Source organism: Bufo gargarizans, chromosome 5, assembly GCF_014858855.1.
Source record: "Bufo gargarizans isolate SCDJY-AF-19 chromosome 5, ASM1485885v1, whole genome shotgun sequence".
Classification (NCBI taxonomy): Eukaryota; Metazoa; Chordata; class Amphibia; order Anura; family Bufonidae; genus Bufo; species Bufo gargarizans.
This window is the reverse complement of record NC_058084.1, coordinates 133,447,211-133,468,432: the sequence shown is the minus strand read 5'-3', so window position 1 is coordinate 133,468,432 and position 21,222 is coordinate 133,447,211. Positions and strand designations below refer to the sequence as shown.

General features: G+C 41.4%; 1 protein-coding gene across 2 annotated transcripts in view; it reads left to right on the top strand.

The window, feature by feature from the left end:
* Positions 1 to 2,338: 2,338 nt before the first annotated feature.
* The window catches only part of ANKRD29 (ankyrin repeat domain 29), a 42,949-nt gene continuing 24,065 nt past the window's right edge, over positions 2,339 to 21,222 (top strand). The window contains exons 1-4 of one of the 2 annotated variants that reach the window (XM_044295652.1): positions 2,339 to 2,466; positions 11,223 to 11,333; positions 16,469 to 16,567; positions 17,466 to 17,564. In XM_044295652.1, coding sequence (XP_044151587.1) covers positions 2,446 to 2,466; positions 11,223 to 11,333; positions 16,469 to 16,567; positions 17,466 to 17,564 — 330 coding nt within the window. In that variant the 5' untranslated portion in view covers positions 2,339 to 2,445. Of the gene's footprint in view, positions 2,467 to 11,222; positions 11,351 to 16,468; positions 16,568 to 17,465; positions 17,565 to 21,222 lie in introns of those variants that run through there. The other variant, XM_044295653.1, reaches the window with a different exon arrangement.

Genomic DNA, 21,222 nt, shown 5'->3' with positions numbered 1-21,222 from the left:
GAGGATGTGGAGGGACGGATTGGATAGGCACCTGGTGTGGAAACCATACTGGCATAAAGATATAGGTGTCAATAGGACCTGTAGACACATTGCTGTGCTGCAGCATCACCACTAATGCCCAAAATATTGATCCAGTGGGCTGTAAATGAAATGTACTGTCCCTGGCTGTAACGGCTGGTCCGCTTGTCAATGGTGGGGTGCACCTTTATACACAGTGACAATTCCAAGGAAAGGCCGACATCCTCCACCTTGTAAGAGTACAAGGGACCTAACAAAGAGCCTAAGAGACAAGTCAGTATTTTTCCTCCTGATTTGCTGTAAGGCCATATGCAAGGCATTATGGCCAAGCCTACTGGCCAGGGCCCTGCTCTTGGCCATTTGATCCTCTGTCTTCAACTTCCCTGCACTGCTTCTCTCACTAATGTACTAAATTTGAAATCTAAAATGGCAGGCGCAGTTTTGCGGAATACATCCAAATCACCAAAGCTTAGACTTTGGGAATAGAATTTTTGAAAAATTTGTAATGAATTTGATTAGCTTAGAATTAACTTCAAATCCCTAAAAATTACACTAGCTAGGAGAGGTACAACATACTAGAATATACAGTTCACTGAATACTAATAAGACAAGTTTATACTATAACCAGTAACCCACTGCATAAGCCAGAAATATTTAAAGAGAGGCTAACCAATCAGGAATCTCTCCTAAATTGGCATGAGCTACAAACTAAATAGATAGAAGAATCAACAAAAGCAAAAGAACAAGAAAATTCTTGACTAATAGCCAGCCTCCTGCAATAGCGATATCGGCATGTAGGTGGTTAGACAGAAGGAAGAGATTCCCTATGTCCTCATTCCTTGGCCTTTCACGGTGTTATATCTGTTCATTTTTATTTATACCATGCAGTGAATGACATTAAGAAAACATGACAAAAATGGCAGAATAGCTTTTTCTCATCTCTCCCCAGAAGCATTTCTAATTATTAAGTCCCATATACCCAAAAATTGTACCAATTAAATTACATCTCACCTTGCAACAAACAAGCTCATATACAGCTGGCATAAATCAACAGCAAAAAAGTTATAGTTCTTGAAAAACTTTTTATTCACCCCTAAAAAAAGTTAATAAAAGTTAATAATTACTGTATGTGTAAGGTACCTAAATTAGTTCAGTTGCAAGATAAAGCTGATTCACTGGTCCACATTTATCAACCCCTGTACACCAGAAAATTGACATCAAAAAGTGACATATTTTGGTGCACACTTTACTTGCACAAAACAATTGTCCCTTTTTCGGAGTTTGCGCAACAAATTTACTCCACACAACTGGTGTAAATTATCGATGAAATTATTGCCAGCTGTCTTGTTGACATAGATTCCAGGTCTGGTACATTGCCCTGCAGAACTGCTCCAGAAATGTTAAAGGGGTTGCCCACTCCCTAGTTACTGTTAACCAATGTGTTTGTGAGATGATTATATGGCGCTTACTAATATAGTCGTTATTGAAGTTCTGGACCAGTTTCTATATTTCATAAAGTATGCTCCCTTGATTGCCAAGGCTTTTGTGCTGTCCACACACAGGTCATATCCATAAAATGGCCACTGATGGAGGGTCATGTGACCAGGCAAATCACCTCCATGTGATGTTTTTTCTGTCCAAATACACTGCACCTGCCATTTGCACTAGTTCTGTTGAGGGCTTGGTGCAGGTGCAGCGTATTTGAATGCAGAGGACATCACATGGAGGTGATTTGCCTGGTCACATGACCCTCCATCAGCGGCCATCTTATGGACATGACCTCTGAATGGACAGCACAAAAGAATTGGCAAACAAGGGAGAATACCTTATGAAATATAGAAAGTGGTGCAGAATTTCAACAAAGACTATATTAGTAAATGACATATAATCATGTTACAAACACATTGGGCACAAGTAGCCAGAAAGTTGCCAACCCCTTTAAGATTAAGTTTGGTGTACAAAACATAAATAAATGACCCCCTGTGTAATTTCCACAGATACTTGCATCATATAGAACATTTCCTATAGTCAATAAAGTATTAGCAGGCTACCATACCATACTCAAAACTGGCTAGAGAGTGCATACTGTTACCCAGATAAACTGAGGGGTTAAGCCTATGGTGCTGTGTCTTCCTGCACTCAGATAATATGAGTTACACATTTCCTAAGCATCCTTTGAACATTGCAGACTTCTGGCTGCATTATTAATTATTCTTTCCCAGGGATCCTGGCAGTGAATGAGTTAATATTGCTGGCTACAACTCTGCGGATGCAAGTCTTAGAGATTTTATGATCTCAGTGTCTGCTGATGAAAGAGGCGAGCTGGTGCTCAGGATCTCCCAGAGAGCCACGGAGCAGCTGCTGAGAACTTGTGATCCATTTCTTTACATCCTCCTTGGAGCAGGAAGCATCTGCGGCTGCTGCGACATGTGCATGATGTCTTTCAAGGCAAGTGACGTTTGTTTTACATTTAGATGTAAGCAGTAAATAAGTGGCAACGCCTCACACTAAAGGTTCCTGCGTTACAGGCCTTGTTCTGGTATAGCATACTGCAGCTATTGCAAGTACCGGCCTAGAGTCACAGTCACTTTTAAAAACCTGCAGAAATGAGCCAGCAAATATTCTGAGTGAGGTAAAAGGCGATGCAGGGAACACTGGGACAAGCTGCTCTATAGGGAGGAGATGTGTTTATTTTGAGCATTAGCAAGGAAACAGTTTTTATACTAATATTATTATTATTATTTTTCACCAATCATGTAAAATAGTTTATTTATTGAACTTTGAATTCACGTAGCAAAAGGCATGCAAATTATTTATAGAATAATTTCATTAAAAGCTTTTCAGTGCTACATAGCAAAATGTGTAACTACACAGGGACACAGAGAAAACAAGCTCATATTAACAGAAAACATTGGGAAACAGTTGAGGTCAATTCTAATCTGAAACATTTTTAATGTTGTCGAAAATCTACAGTATCTCAATGAATTCACTTGTCATATATACTTTAAAGTCATCTCTTTATCTTCCTTTATCTGTACTTTGAATGATACAGTATGAAATCCACTTTTTATAAAGTTACTCTTTCCTTAACGAGTCACCCTACTTTCACACAGAGCATGGAGGAACTAGCAAATTTCGAAATCACGTCTTTTAAAAAATACGCCTGCATCCCCCTGAAAAAATAAAAATTAAATATGAGGTCATGTTCCCTGGGAATCTCACTTTCATCTAAGTTGCAGTTTACTGCCTCTTGTCAGGCAAGAGCAGTCCCTTGTAACAGAGACTCAGAAGACGGCTCACAGGAAATATGAGCATGAATTTGAATTTCTTTTATGTTTTTAAAAACATTGAATTTGTTTTACCTTTGTTGAGTCCCCTTAGAGGACTTGAACCTTGTAATATGCACTGTATTACTCCTGTATTAAAGTACATAGTCATTTTGACAGTCAAATAACTGTATGCTGGAGGCAGGATGTAATAGCGGCCGAGAAATGGCAGGCCTGGGGCTGCTTCTAAGTCGAGTAATCGGCACTCTGCCATTGCGTTCTCAGGTGCCGATTGGAAGATAGAGAGAGCTCCCCTCCTGTCTAACCACTTAGATGCTGCAGTTGCTATTGAACTTGGCATCTGAGGGATTAAACTGCCTGTGATCTGGGCAGTGAGACCTGAAAGCTATATTATACGCCATTGTCACGAATACTATTAGAGAGAGGAAATGACCCTGCTGCCGGGACCTATAAGTACATCTTGGGGCATCAAGGGGTTAAGAATAGAATGTGACATATCTTGGGTTCAGTAAAGTGAGGAGTTTAGAACTGATGATGATATACAATTATAGCTTTGCAAAAGACCACCTCTTTTAGAAGACAACCTCCTATTTAGACTACAGATTTTCACTTTCTATATCTTCCCTGTATACTGGCTTGTTCTTTGACAGAAGCACCCCTCTCAAAGATCATTTTTCACTGCAAGTTTAGGTGGTCATCTTAAAGAGGTGTCATGATATGGCTACATGCACACAACCATATTTTGGGCCCATGTTCAATCCGCATTTTTTGTGGATCGCACATGAACGCATTCATTATAATGGGTCTACAAAAAGTACACGCCACATAGATGTCATTCTTGCGCTGTTACACCGCACTGTTCACACCTTACACTCCACCGTTTACGCTGCAGTCTACTGTATACAGTACATATGTGGTCCTGCAGTGTTTTTATATTTATTACTTTTCTGTTCTGGGTTTCTGCTGTTTTACACAGTAGAGGCCCAGGGGTATTGTCTGTGATTGGCAGTAATGCCGACCCTCAAATGTCGTGGTAAAATGTGACCACGGCATCTGGGATCACTAAAACCAGGAGATGCATGCTTCCTGGCCTTCCTCGATCTCAGCCTGTCCTGGTAATCGGCATGGGCCGATTGGCCATAGAATCCACAGGGAAATTTCCCGGTGGACTGATGCCCAGGGGGCTACTTCTCTTGGATGTCAGCAAGGTACATAAAGGTACAAGGTATATTAATTAATTAATGTAGGAGTATCAGGCACAGCTTCAGCTTGGAAATTTGGACCCGCCTACAACATGGGCCACTATTATTTTTTTTCCAGGGCCACTTTAAGTTCCCAGTCCGCCCCTGGTAATAGGCCTAACCTATACAATGTTTACAGGCCAATTTATAGTATACTCCAATGCAGGAATATACTGAATTTAATAAAAAATTAATTCACAAATGCAGAGTCAATATAAAGCAGTATCATATGACAACATCATAAGAGAATCACTATACAACAGTATACAATGTACAGAAACATAGGACAAAAAATAGACAGTAGATGCCCATAACCTAGCATAGGGCTCTTTCACACTTGCGTTCTTTTCTTCCGGCATAGAGTTCCGTTGTCGGGGCTCTATGCCGGAAGAATCCTGATCAGTTTTATCCTAATGCATTCTGAATGGAGAGAAATCCGTTCAGGATGCATCAGGATGTCTTCAGTTCAGGACCGGAACGTTTTTTGGCCGGAGAAAATACCGCAGCATGCTGCGCTTTTTGCTCTGGACAAAAATCCTGAACATCCTGAACATACCGTATTTTTCGCCCTATAGGACGCACCGGCCCATAAGACGCACCTAGGTTTTTGGGGAGGAAAATAAGAAAAAAAATATTTTTTACCAAAAGGTGTGCTGTGTGTTTGGTGGGTTTGGAACTAATGGTGGTCTGTGGATGGCACTATTACTGGGGATCTGTGGATGACTGACACTGTTATGGTGGGGGATCTGTGGATGACGGACACTGTTATGGGGGAGATTTGTGGATGACGGACACTGTTATGGGGGAGATCTGTGGATCGCCTGCGCCGATTAAAGACAGGTACGGCGCAGGCGCGATATTTTGAATTCAAACAGGGCCAGCAGAGAACGATCCCGTTCCCTGGCCCTGTCACTCACACAGCGGAGGGGGCGTCATTATGAGAGGAGGATGCGGCTGCTACCAGCAAGTAGCCGCCCTACTTGCTGGTAGCAAGGTAATTTACATATTATAAAAATAGCTTTTTAACAAAATCTACTGAACAAAAATGAATATTTAGCTTATGTATAGGGAGCTCGCAGTGTAGGGATTATTATTAACTAAAAAAAAAAAACGGTTTAGTGGGCTGACAGAAGCCCTTTAACCACCTCCGGACCGCCTAACGCAGATGTGCGGTCCGGAGGCGGCAGCGCTGCACAGAGTCACGCATATACGCGTCATCTCGCGAGATGCGAGATGACGCGCTTTGCCGGCCCGCGCATTCGCAGTTCGGGCCGGCATTTCGTCAAGGGGGGTCGCGTCATCAGCTTGCCAGCCAATGATCGCGGCTGGCAAGCTGATGATTTTTTAAAAAACTAATCAAGTGCCAAATAACAGATCATATTAGTAAATATGATCTGTTATATGGCTGCCCTGCTCCTCTGCTGGTCCTTTTCGTCGGTTGGATCCAGCAGAGGAGCAGGCTTCACAGTGAGTACACCAAACACTACACTTTAGCCCCAGATCACCCCCCTGCACCCCAATTAACCCTTTGATCACCCCTTTGTTCGCCCCTGTCAATCACTAGTGAAAGGAAAAAAGTGATCAGTGCAAACTGTCACTTTTTTTTTTCACTGGTATTGACTGTTAGGTTTTAGGATAGTTTAGGCCCCTTGGTTAGGTAGTTTAGGTATCAGTTAGCGCCCAGCCCACCGCACCGCAGTCCCTTATTCGCCGATTAGCGTATCGCTAATCAGCATTTGTACTTTTATATTATCTGGAAGTGATCAAAACTGATCACGGTCAGATCTATAATAGTATTAGTGTCACTTTAGTTCGCCCTCCACCCAAAACGCAGTGTTTGCCCGATCAGGCCTGATCGGTCGCCCACACGTGCGTTCGCCCACACCCGCCCCACCGCAGTGACAAAAAATTATTTTTTTTTGATCACTGCACATTCACTTTACACGCGCTGCGGCGATAAAAAAATCAGTTTTGATATTTTTTATCAACCGCAGCAGCCTCCGGTACTTCGCTAGCCTCCCCTTTGTAAGACAGGCTTGCTTTTTTTTCTTGGGTAGTCTCAGGGAATACCCCTAAATTTAGTTGCCCAAATGTCAAACAGGGGGTATTCTTCTGAAGAGGCCTACAGGCTTCTGACCCAGTCGGATGAGGAATGGGAACCCTCATCTGATGAATCTAGCAGGTCAGAATACGAACCTGTAGAAAGCAGTGGCTCTCTGACCCAAAGTTCGGACGAGGAGGCTGAGGTCCCTGATAGCACCAGGCGTACCCGGCCCCGTGTCGCTAGACCGCAGGTTGTGCAGGATCCGCTTCAAGAGCAGCAGAGTGGGGCTGGTGCTGTCGGATTACGTGGTGAGGCATACACCAGCAGCGCAGCCCTCCCTGGACCTAGTACCAGCACTGCCGTACAACCTGGTGACGTGGCGAGCACTAGAAGGGCAGTTGAAGCTGGTACGGTGGCACGAGCAGTAGTGACCCCGTCGCAGCCACCGCAAAGACGGGCCCGTAGAATCCCAGAGGTGCTGGCAAACCCTGATTGGCAGTCCCCAACTTCAGCCTTACCTGTAGTTCCCCCTTTCACTGCCCAGTCTGGAGTTCGGGTTGAGACAGCTCAGATCGGTTCGGCCCTGGGATTTTTTGAGCTGTTCTTGACTGCGGAGCTCTTGGACTTAGTTGTGGCCGAAACAAACAGGTATGCCACACAATTTATAACCGCCAACCCGGGAAGCTATTATGCCCAGCCTTTCCGGTGGAAACCAGTCCAAGTTTCCGATATTTAAAACTTTTCTGGGCCTTCTCCTCAACATGGGTCTAACTAAAAAGCATGAATTGCGGTCATATTGGTCCACAAACCCAATTCATCACATGCCCATGTTCTCTGCTGCTATGTCCAGGGCACGTTTTGAGGCCATCATGCGTTTCCTGCACTTTAGCGACAACACCACCTCCCGTCCCAGAGGCCACCCTGCTTTTGACCGGCTCCACAAAATTCGGCCCCTCATAGACCATTTCAACCAGAAATTTGCAGATTTGTATACCCCAGAGCAAAACATCTGCGTAGACGAGTCCCTGATACATTTTACCAGGCGCCTTGGCTTCAAACAATACATCCCAAGCAAGCGCGCCCGGTATGGGGTCAAATTGTATAAGCTCTGTGAAAGGGCCACAGGCTATACCCACAAATTTCGGATCTATGAGGGAAAAGATCAGACCCTGGAGCCGGTCGGTTGCCCTGGCTACCTGGGGAGCAGTGGGAAGACAGTCTGGGACTTGGTGTCACCCTTATTCGGCAAGGGGTACCATCTTTATGTGGACAATTTCTACACAAGTGTGGCCCTCTTTAGGCATTTGTTTCTAGAACGGATTGGCGCCTGTGGCACCGCGCAAACTAGTCACGCGGGCTTCCCCCAACGGCTCGTTACCACCCGTCTTGCAAGGGGGCAGAGGGCTGCCTTGTGTAACGAAGAACTGCTCGCGGTGAAATGGAGAGACAAGCGTGACGTTTACATGCTCTCCTCCATTCACGCAGACACGACAATACAAATTGATCGAGCAACCCGTGTCATTGAAAAGCCTCTCTATAACCTTCACATGGGAGGGGTGGACTTCAATGACCAGATGTTGTCTCCGTATTTAGTTTCCCGCAGAACCAGACGCTGGTATAAGAAGGTGTCTGTATACCTAATTCAATTGGCTCTGTATAATAGTTTTGTTCTCTACAGTAAGGCTGGGAGAACTGGATCCTTCCTCAAATTTCAGGAAGAGATCATCGAGAACCTCCTGTACCCAGGAGGTTCCGTGGCCCCATCTACCAGTGTAGTTAGCCGTCTACACGAGCGACATTTCCCTAATGTCGTTCCTGGTACCTCAACCCAACCGTCACCCCGAAAAAGATGTCGTGTCTGTAGCAGGAGTGGAAAAAGGCGTGACACCCGCTATTTCTGTCCTGACTGTCCTGACCACCCTGCCCTATGCTTTGGAGAGTGTTTCCGGAAGTACCACACACAGGTACACCTAGCATAGCGATCACATCTCACCAGGACAGGCACACAGGGCTATTAGGGCCCATTCACATACAGCTGCTGCAAACCTCTCCTTTCACCTGGGACAAAGTGCATAACGCACTTTGCCACATCTTTGGGCGATTTGCGCTTTGCACATTGACCCATGGGGAAGGAGAGGTTTGTTCTATAAAGGTAAAAAAAAAAAAAAACACCAGTAAGCAAAAAGGTTACTGTTCAGTTCAAAAAGTTAAAGTTTATATATTCTGTTCCAAAGTTAATAAAATTATTGCGTTGTGGCCTGGTTTTTTCTCTCTTTTTTTTTTTTTTTTTTCTTACCTTCCAGGTGGACCAACCGATCGACTAGCTGCAGCACTGATGTGCATTCTGACAGAAGCATTGCGCTGCTGTCAGATTACACGCAAGTCGTTGTATGCGGCGCTGCAAGACGAGATTTCTACTCTGCAGTAAAAGATACGTTTGCCAAGGCATACGAGCTGAGGAGGAGGCGGCGTTCCTATGCTTTGGCAAACACTTTGTATATAATAAAAAAAAATAAAAAAAAATCCCGGCAATGATTTATTCATCCACATCGATTGATGTGAATGGAGAAATCTGGTTTGCCAGGGCATACGAGCTAAGTGGGTATGGATGTAGGGCGGAGCTCCTATGTCCTGGCAGACGCCTTTCCCCCCTTTTTTTTGGAAAAGTTGTCTTTTGCCAAGATATTTCTCTCACCCAACATGGTTATATGTAAAATGACACCCCAAAACACATTCCCCAACTTCTCCTGAGTACGGCGATACCAGATGTGTGACACTTTTTTGCAGCCAAGGTGGGCAAAGGGGCACATATTCCAAAGTGCACCTTTCGGATTTCGCAGGCCATTTTTTGCACATTTTGATTGCAAAGTACTTCTCACACATTTGGGCCCCTAAATTGCCAGGGCAGTATAACTACCCCACAAGTGACCCCATTTTGGAAAGAAGACAACCCAAGGTATTCCGTGAGGGGCATGGCGAGTTCCTAGAATTTTTTATTTTTTGTCGCAAGTTAGTGGAATATGAGACTTTGTAAGAAAAAAAATAAAATAAAAAAATCATCATTTTCCGCTAACGTGTGACAAAAAATAAAAAGTTTTATGAACTCACTATGCCTATCAGCGAATACCTTAGGGTGTCTACTTTCCAAAATGGGGTCATTTTTGGGTTTTTTCTACTGTTTGGGCATTGTAGAACCTCAGGAAACATGACAGGTGCTCAGAAAGTCAGAGCTACTTCAAAAAGCGGAAATTCACATTTTTGTACCATAGTTTGTAAACGCTATAATTTTTACCCAAACCATTTTTTTTTTTTTGCCCAAACATTTTTTTTTATCAAAGACATGTAGAACAATAAATTTAGCAAAAAATTTATATATGGATGTCGTTTTTTTTGCAAAATTCTACAGCTGAAAGTGAAAAATGTCATTTTTTTGCAAAAAAATCGGTTTTTAATAACAAAAAAAGTAAAAATGTCAGCAGCAATGAAATACCACCAAATGAAAGCTCTATTAGTGAGAAGAAAAGGAGGAAAAATTCATTTGGGTGGTAAGTTGCATGACCGAGCAATAAACGGTGAAAATAGTGTAGTGCAGAAGTGTAAAAAGTGGCCTGGTCATTAAGGGGGTTTTAGCTAGTGGGGTTAAAGTGGTTAAAGAACATAAGATGCAATCAAATGACTGCATGTTATAGTCACCTAGGGTGAATTAAAAAAAAGAAACATTTTTTTTTTAAACATTAAATTCACCCTCCTTTTTAAACAATAGAAAAACTAAGCATTGTCAATGACTATCACTGCGTCTGAAAATGTCCATACTATTTTTTGTAATTTCTCCGCTCAAAAAAAATTGAATGAAAAGTGTACACATTCCAAAATGATATCAATAAAAACTAAAGATCATCCTGCAAAAAATTTGCTCTCACAGAGCTCTATACACAGCTCTATAAACATGACTATAAAAAAGTTATGGGGGTCGGAATATGGTGATAAAAAGAAAGCATAATTTTTTTCCAAAGTAGATTTTTTTTTTCAGTATTAAAACACTAGGAAAACTATATAAATGTAGTATCACTGTAATTGTACTGACCTGGAGAATGAAAGTAACAGGTAATTTTTACTACTTAGGGAACCCTGTAAAAACAAAAGCAATAAAACTGTGGCGGCATTGCGTTTCTTTTTCCAATTCCACCCCATTTGGATTTTTTCCAGTTTCGCTATTGTTCCAATCACTTTAATATCTAGAAAGCATGGAATACCAATGTGAAATTTTAAGTGTACACAGTCTTCATGTTTTAGCATGTTCATTGCCATTAACATTTGACGGTACAAGGTCATGCAATTCTTTTTCATTGGGTTTTACTGGCTGTACGAAGCCTTATGACCCACGTGAAGAAGAACTAGACCTGTTGAGATCTGTTATCTAAAAATCTTGGAAGAACATTTCAACTTCCAGAAGTTTATCAAGGTTTACTTTATACTGAGGAATGCTTCACTTTGAAGGTAATGAACTTTGCATGGACAAGTCCCAAATAACACCCGTTACATGCCAAGTATATTCTCTATTGTTGTGTTAATCCATTCAGTGATGTGTTCTCATTTGCCTTGAAAGTAATATGGAACTATTTTTTTGCACAGAAGGAAACGCCTCTTGCCAATGCTACTTTCTGGGCTGCTCGTAGAGGAAACCTGGCGTTACTCCAGCTGTTGTTGAACAGTGGCCGTGTCGATGTGGACTGCAGAGACAGTGTATGCCCTTCACTTGTGTATGCCAAGAATTCCAGATCACTATCTTCATCATCAGAATGGCACAGTGGCCAGACAACAGGCCTGTTATTATTCCTTCAGCGTCAATATTGTGCAATGTCTTAAACAAGGCTCTGGGATATTGTAATGGATTTCTCGTTTATGTGTTAAGAAATGCAAAGTGGAATCTGAAACGGCTAGAGGAGGGATAGAATTCCAGAGCAGAACGCATTATAGCTTAAATTATATTAGATGCCTCTTAGAGGGCATCTGTCAGAAACTGACGCGACCACTGCACTTTGACAGGGCCAGGTAATGAAAACGTCATCACACCAGGCCTTGTCAATCAAAGTGCAACAGTTGTAGAGAGAGCAGAGCCTCTAGGTGTAACATCAACGCCCCTGTTGCTCCTAGAGGCTCATTTGCATATAGTAAAATATAATTTTTATCAGCAATGCGGGCACACATGGGACCAAAGCAGATGTTTTCAGTTGCTAAGTGCACATGTAACAGGTCAGCCAGTGTCATAGGTACAAACCTGCTGACAGATGACTGTAAAAGACTGACATCATATGCTATACTAAGTGTCAGTTTGTAGTCTGTTGCTAAAAAGTTCTAACAGGATTGTCGATGCTAGCCAAGACTACTATTTCCAGGGAATATACTTTAATAGAAGCCAATACCAAGTAACTGTATGTTTGAGCAGCCCTCTGGCTGTGTATCAGTCTGGTGTCCTGGTACCCTGACCTCTGTCTGCGCAGGGCCTGGGTGTCCTCCTTTTCAGTGGCTCCATGCTCGGACAGCAGCATTGCACTTTCTGAGCGCGACCTGCAGACTGACTAACTGAGGCTTCTGTCACCCCCAGTCCGTCACTAGAGCACATGTCACTCTTGACTGAGGGTGAGAGAAGAACTTCAGGCCCCGCACCTTCAGGTCTTTAAGTCCTTTTTTTTTTCTTTTGCTGACGACATCAAGAGGGATGTGGCATAGTGGGATTGGGGAATGGCCTCTAATGTCTGTGTAGCCCATAATGTAAGGAAGAATATGTGAATGATTGTGACTACATTTCTTTACTTGTGCTATGTCTTATAAAATGTGGAGTTCCTAAAGGGGTAACATCCTATGGCTGCATGTCCTATGACACTTTGTTTTATGGCTACTTTCACCTTGTGTGGAAACCAGTGGCCATTCATAATAATCATGAGAAAACAATTGAAAACATTTTATTATAAACTTCAGACTTTTATAGTCTGGAGGCATTTTACATTTACAGTATGGCTACATTGCGTTCTGATCCCAACATAAAAAGCTTGCAGGATTGGAGAACAGTTGGCAAACACCTATTGGAAAGGAAAAGGAGAAAGAAAGGTTTTGGCTTAGAACATGTTTTGCATGAGTCATAAAAATTCTTTGCCATGGAAACTTTCTCCACCCATCCAATCTCACGTTTTCTTGTTATCTCATGCTTTATGTGAGCAAGCTTTACCGGCTGTCTTGCTTCCTTGCAGCAGACTGACAGTTAGGTATCTGTGGAACAATCTCAGTGCTCAGGAGAACAAAGTACAGTGGATGATAAATGTGCGCCCCTGGGGGTACCTCACAGGAAGTGAATAGGAATGAGCGATATCATTCCATGGAGTTTTTGGGAGGACCCATAACTGATCATTTATTTCTTGTTAATATTGGAAGGTGATTTTGATCTACTTTTTCTGTATTTGGAAACTTCTGCACAAAGCCTCTTATTGTATGAAACGCAAATGCCAAGTTTCTGGCACCAAAAAAATCTGCAACAGTCTTAACTCTATTTTTAAAATTTCTTGATCATGTATCATCATTATCTGAAAGCAAAATTCCATTTTGGTCAGATACCAGAGCACTGGAAGTTTCATTTTTATCTATGATCTATTTATTCACCTCACTGGCGACCTGCAGTGCACCACCAAATAAAGCATATAGAGGGAGAGTCATCAAGAGCGCTTCATAAATTGGGCTCATCCTCCTTCAGCGCATGCGCCTGAACAGAAATCTACGACAGCTCAGAACTGCCACTGATCTCTGGCTTCATTTTTCTAAATGAGGATAAATTTGTTGGGGCGGCTGGCCATGCCCTCTTTAGTGAAAGTAGCAATTACAGCGTAAAATCCGAGAGATGCGAACATTTTTAACACCACTTTTCAGGTGGAAGGGAGGTGGTAAATATCCCCCATAAAGTTTATTCACTGTAGAACAAAAACGGACCCATTTTTTTGTGTCAGTGTGCACCAAGGCTGAATGGTTTACAAGATCTTTCTTGAAAAGGTCCCACAAAACTCTTAGACTGATGTGCATCTGTATGACTATAAATTTGCAAAAATGAGCCCCTGCGATAAATATGGTGCAGGTCTAGACAGCCTTTCTAAACTTACATCATCTTTAGGATTAGTAAATCTGACCAAAATATATAAAAAAATTGTATGACTTGTATGTACAATAAACATTGCTTTCCTTGCTGAATCCCAAATATTCATATTTGGGAAAGTTAGGCAAATCACATACATTTTACTCATAGGCGCATGTTTCATATCCTATGCCAGTCTGAGAATAGAGATAGTTAAAAGAGACATACCTTTTAATTCCTTCCTGCACCATGCTATAAATGTCTGACACTGACACCATACTGCAACAGCCAAGATCAGTGCTAGTTTCAATTCCATCCGTTTAACCCTTAGACGATGCTTTCAGTAATGACTGCTGCATCAGGGGGATTTACAGAGGCTGGGGGCTCCCTCTGTCCACCATCAGGCCCTCTGCAACATGACTACAGAATCACAGTGGTTGCTATGGCAGCCAGAGGCCTTCCAACATAAAATTTAGAAAATTGCAAATATTGTAAAATTTATATTAAATATTGGATTTTTAAAATAAATGAAAACAAAATATATTGACAGAAATTTACCATTAACATAAAGTGCAATGTGTCACGGTCACGAATAAACAGGCTTGGATAAGAAAAGCATTCCAAAGTTATTATCACATAAAGTGATACGTCTCATATATGAAAAATGGGCTTGCGTCCTTAGGGCCAAAACAGGCTATATGGGGTTAATAAATTTGTCACATTTAGGATAGTCAGACAATCAAATCAACACATGTTGTGGGCAGGCAAAGATTTGCACCAACATTTGCTCCATATTCAGGCTTTGTTCTTAAAGGGAACATGTCACCATAAACATGTGCAAACTGCAGGCAGGATGTAAGGGTACTACCACATGGTCAGGTCTCCTGATGCAGTTTTGGAAGCCAAAATCAGGAGTCAGTCACTAAGTAGGGCCGGACAAGTGACTTCTCAGCATAGACCGAGCAGAGGTTTAAAGAGGACCAGTCAGAACAAAATGCAGTGTAATGTTATAGAGCAGGAGGAGCTGAGCAGATTCATAGATGTTCTTTTGGGAAAAGATTCAGTAAAATTAGTAATTTATCATTTAAATCTCTACTCTGTGTGACTTCAGTTGTCCATGTTGGGGGATGTTATCAGTGTTTGATAGCATTCGCTGTGCATGTATGTATATATAGATAGTTGTCAGTCGCTGAAAACACCTCCCCTGTGCACAATGAAGTCAGAAAAAGCTGAAATTTAAATATATAAATTACATCCCTTGGTTGAACTTGATGGACTTACCGTATGTTTTTTTTCAACTTTATTAACTATTTAACTATTAATCTTTTCCTAGAAGACTATATATCAATCTGCTCTATAATATGCTGCCTGCAGATTGCACTGCATTTTGGGCTGACAGATCTTCCTTAATTTAATAATTAAATACTGAATCTTTTTTTTTTTTGTAAATTCTTTAATTAAGGTTTTCAATAATAGAAAAAAAAAAATGACTAAACAGTAATAACCTGAAAGCAAAGGTCAATCAAATACACAACGTCCAAGACACAGGCAATCAGGTTAGATAATTGTTTCACATATGTCAGTGCCAGTTTTCTGGCTGTACATAATATACAAATAAGAAAAGAGAAAACCCTACCCAATTAGACCGAATATGAGGAAGGAAAAGACAGTATAAAAAAAGATGAAAGAGAAAGTAGAGAGAGAGAAAAGAAGAGAAGAAAAGGGGGAGGGGGGGGTGACAAAAAAGGGGAGTGGGTAGGTGGGAAGGAACAGAAGGAGAGGAGACAATTAGAAGAGGTTAGGAGAAAACTGCCCCTATGAGGACAGCGAGGACCTGTACTCAGGAGAACCCTAAAAAAGGATCCAGTGGCACCACATTTTGCGAATCTTGGCATGCGTACTCTTCAGTAATGTGGTAGGATCCTCCATTCTCATGACCTCCTGTACTTTACTTAAACCAAAGAGCTATAGAAAGAGGGGATGTTTTCTCCACAAGGATGGAATACGTGCCCTCGCTGCATTTACCAGGTGACGCACCAAGGACTTCCTGTATGTAGACAGAGGAATCTCCCTGTAATGAAACAGGAAAAAGGCAGGCATTTTAGGAATAGTGGGAGTAGTGAATTTAGATGTTATACGCCATACCTCTGCAAATACTAAATCTTGTCCCATAAATCTATATATCAATCTGCTCAGTTCCTTTTTCTCAATAATATGCTGCCTGCAGCTTGCACTGCATCTTCATGGTGACATATTAGTGAAATTAATACATTTTACTATAATTTGGATAAAAAGCTTCTTTTCTAAGTATTTGTGAAATCAAAAGGTTTTAAAAGGGAATTTTTTTTATATCTACTGTCAAGTAGAATAAACAATATTTATACAATGCTATAACTTTCCAATATCTTCAATATTTTTTAACAAACCTTTTCAGATCCACAAAGTTTTCTTACAGTATGCATATACCAGTGAAGCGTCTGTAGACAGCTGTTTCTGGGACCCTTGTCATTATAGAGCAGGACACTGGTTGGCTGGATAAGATGACTTAGGTTTGGATGGCACAAGCTACTAATTTTCATACTTTTCCCTATGGAGCATTGCCCTAAAATATGTTTCCATATATCTCACTTTCAGTGAGAAGCAAAGTCTAAAAAAATTACAGAAACAGATAATAACATGGCAGTATTTGCCTTATTTAGTGAATTAGCCTTAAAACATTTTTTACATGTCATATTCTTATGGTATATTTTCATATCTACAGACTGGGGCAACAGCTTTGATGGTGGCATCGTATGCAGGACATATGCAGTGTGTACGAGAGCTAGTACTACAAGGGGCAGATATTAATCTCCAGAAAGATGTATGTATAACCTATATCCAGAATTGTAAGTCTATACAAGAGGACTCTCTAATTAGTTCTTTTAAGGCTACTTTCACACCTATTATGTAAATTCTGGCAGGATGTTCCAGCGGAGAAGAGCCTGCCAGAATTCTCCCGATCTGGCAGTGCCGGATGCAACCGGAATGCCTGCTGGCTCCATTAAAGGGGTTGTCCAGGTTCAGAGCTGAACCTGGACAGCCCTCCATTTTCACCCCGGCAGCCCCCCTGACATGAGCATCGGAGCAGTTCATGCTCCGATGCTCTCCTTTGCCCTGCGCTAAATCGCGCAGGGCAAAGGCATTTTTCTGAGTTCCGGTGACATACCGGGCTCTCTATGGGGCTGACAGGCAGCCCGGTGACGTCACCGGCACTGATGGGCGGGATTTGGCTCTGCCCTAGCCAGTAAAACGGCTAGGGCAGAGCTAAAGCCCGCCCCTCAGAGCCGGTGACGTCACCGAACACACTGCTGGGCGGAAGTTACCGCCCGGCAGTGTGTTATTGAAAACACAAGAGCCCGTGCCCTGCGCGATCTAGCGCAGGGCACGGGAGCGCATCGGAGCATGAGATGCTCCGATGCCAGGCTCAGGAGGGCTGCCGGGGTGAAAATAAGGGTATGTCCGGGTTCAGCTCTGAACCCGGACAACCCCTTTAAGTATAATGAGGTTCGGTGGAAATTCGGCTGCATTCCAGAAAAAATGCAGAGAATCAGCCGGACACAAACCACTGCATTCTGCTGTTTGTGTCCTGCCAATTCCCAGCATTGCCTGCCGGATCCGGTTGCCTGACCATAGTGCCGCTAGTGTGAAAGTTGCCTTAGTCTGATTACTATTACACTGTACATTGGTATTATCTATAATTTCCTGCCATTGTTTTGCAGTCTGGTGCTACTGCTTTGTTCTTTGCTGCACAGCAAGGTCACAATGAGATTGTGAAATTCCTTTTTGAATTTGGCGCATCTACAGAATTTACTACCAGGGTAAGGAATACTCTTCCTGAAGATTGCAAAACAAATTTATTTCATTCTTTGTGACTCATTTGAAAAACGAAATTTGAGCTGCATTACTGTATTAAAAAAATATATGAAATGTAGTAAAAATGTAATTATAAGTAGTAGTAGATCATAAAGAAATGGATGACACTGGGCATAAGTCTTGTACGGCTTTGTCTGGCAATTATAACAATCAATATGGCTAGCATTATAAGGGCACAGTCACTATCAGTTTTAATAGGCTACTGCTGCATATGCTTAAAGAGTAACTAAACATTTGAGTAAAATTTTAATAGGATGTCCCTAATGCCCTAATAAAAGTTTTTCTAATATGCTTTATTAATGGATTTTGTATTTTTATTAGACTTTTCGCTACGTAAAGCGTACCATTCCCTTTTAAGCGCACAGGGAATGGGGCGCTTTAGGTAGGGAAAAGTCTAATAAAAATACAAAACCCATTATTAAAGTATATTAGAAAAACTTTTATTAGGGACATCTTATTAAAATTTAACTCAAAGGTTTGGTTACTCTTTAAAGCGTACCTGAGCTTTCAAAAAAAAAAAGTGTGCATAAAGGCTGTGCTTCATTGTACAATCAAAACTGTGAAGGAATATGTATTTTTTGGGCATCCCTAATGTTTTCCTCAGCCAAGTTATTCCCTGCTTCATATGCATAGCAAGATGCATTTCTCTCAGAGGCAATGTACAGTACATAGTACTATACTTGCAGTGACTTCCCTTCCCTTATTTCCCACTATGGTTTCTTCATCTAGGGAGCACACACAACAGATAAGGCAGGGGAGGGGGGCGCACTTACAGACTTACAAACTTCTCTACTCTTTAAAAGCTGTGAAAAGGCAGTGCTTCTATTCGGCTCACCATTTCCTGTAAACCATTTTCTATGTCTCTGTTGCTACTGTAGATATACATCTTGTCTAACCATAGGCAGTAGACTGCAAATTAGGTGGAAGTGAAAAACCTAGTGGCCATGATACACCTTTTTTCAGGTGGATTTTGCTAATTACATTCTCTATTAAATTTTATTGTGTGAAAGTACAGTGACACTTTAAAGGGGTTTTCAGGTTTACATATTCATGACCTGTCCTTAGATTGGGTCATCAGTATATAATTAGTGGCGGTCTGACACACAATCAGGGAGGCTGCATCCTCTTGATACTATACCAAGCACAGTGTCATTAATTGTATAGCGACTGTGCCTGGTATTGCAGCTCAATACCATTGCAGCTCGCACATTATGTCACTAATGGATGTGACACAGGTCACAGGTCCTTTTCAACAGTTGGAAAGTTGAACCCATACCAGTCAGATAGGTCATCAATATTTATGTCCTGGAAAACCAATTTAACCCTTATTCTTTTGCTAAATCTATTTTCTTTAACCTGCTTACTATATGCTCATCTTTAATTTTTTAAAAACACACACACTTTATTTACATCAATTTACACATTGTTGCTTTGCCCCCACTTTTCGCAATAATATCACTAGTAAGGGTTTCTCAGGACGATGACATCTGTATGGGTTTTCCTATGGTAAAAGGCTTGTGAAATCACTGATGCAGTCTACGGTAGTTTCATCAATGTTGATGCTCAAATATTGCTCTGATGATTTATGAATGAATTCATTATGGCACACTCAGGAAAAATAAATGGAAAATTATGATAATTTATTGTAACTAGGTAGATTTTATAATAAAAGGAAGATTCTCTTCTCATTTCATGCCTGTATAATGATAAAAGATGATACAAGTACAGATGTAGTAGAGTTAACACACATGCTATGAGACGTGTTATCTAAACTAAAAGCAAATACCTTCGATTGCTTTTCAATGGCTTTTGTTTCAAGATAACGCGATGAGTTAAGAAATTTTTGTTAAGAGTTTGTGTTAAACCTGCTACATCTGTATCTGATCTATTGATCTATCAAATAGGTTTTCCAGGAGTAGAATATTGATGACCCATCCTGAGGGAATTGCTTCCCTTGTAGTTGAAATCCCAGAGACTAAGTTTCTCTGAGCTTAGGCCTAGATAGCAGGAACCTTTACACACCCGTCTTCTCCCTTGCTCTGCTCAGTCTATATACAAATTAACCAAGAAAAAAGACCTGGTCCATCACCCTGGTAACCTATAGTCTGCCAATTTGTTAACCATTTGGTTGGCTATACATTGCTATTAAGTACAGAAGGCACAATAAATCACATTTAACTCAATAAAATTGCGTTAACCCTTTGCATTTGTCCTTCGAGGGTACTACTAATGTATTACTTCAGATAAAACTTAAAACTCATGATGGAAGATTCCCTTTAATTGAAGTAGATACTGTGGCAAAATGACCAGTTTATATCACCAAACACTAGGTTAAAAAGGTAATCATTCACAGTTCACTTTCCCTGTACTGTTGAGAGATTGGCAAAAGCTTTACACCTTAGTTAAAATTCCCTAAAAACAAGACAATAGACTAGTAAAAACACGATAGATGTCTGTTAAGGCAGTGTTCACATTACCGTTTAGTTTTCTGTTCTGATCCATCAGAAGAACAGAAAAATATAAAACGGATCCTGTATTTTAAGCATCCATTATGCTCAGTTATGCACATTTTCAATCTGTTTTAGCCATTTTAGAAGAGAAAACTAAACAGTGGTGTGAGCCCGGCCTAGCTTACACTCCAACTGATATTATAATATAAGATACTATTGAATGTAAGTCATACAACATTGGCTAATGGTCATTAAAATGCATCCAAATTCCAAGGCAGACTTTATTATGTTTTTGTAATGCTCTTAATTACAACCATCTTTGCCTAACATAAACTTTTAGAAACTTGTCAGAATCACTGTGTGATCCCGCTTGAACAAGTTGCTGGTGATGCAGAAAGCCTGTAAAAATAAATAACAGACTGCCTTGTTCTACAAGTTGGTAACAAGTCAATATGTTAAGTGTTATGAAAGGAGATTGAATCCATTTGGTGTCGAATCTGTGCTCAGAGAGAGCCTGGCACCCATTCAGAAAAGTGCTGACTTGGCTCGTTGGCCTGTTACGGTTTAGTGCACACGTCTATTTCCGGACAGTGAAAGGGCATCTGAGGCTGGATTTCAGGTACTAGCTTGAAGATATTTATTTCATGCCCAGTGTTTCTTATCCACGAGAATTGGCAACATTTAACTGTTTTATTTCTGTTGGAGAGATGGAAATTCAAATGCAATGTGTGTTTCAATCAGCATTTAAATCTCCAAATTATTAAAACAGCTTCTAGCCATGTAGAACTGATCCAGTTTTCCCATGTATGGAGGTGAATCACTTTATGGTGCTGTTGTTCTCAAAGGGGTTCTCTGGGATTTTGATATTGATGGCCTAGCCACAAGCCGTCTGATGTCACAGTCATCGGTCTCCTGGCCCAGGCGCACCTCAGTCCCATTTAAGTGAATGGGGTTGAGCTGCAATACAATGTTCGGTGCTGTGCTTAGTAAACTGTGGGGAGGCAACAGAGCTCACCGGTGATACCTGCAGCTTATAGGCGGGGTGTTGGGAGTTGGACACCCGCCAATCTCTTACTCATGACCTATCCTGAGGATAGCCCATCAATATGATAATCCCAGAGAATATATATAAGGGGTTGCCCAGACAAGCCCT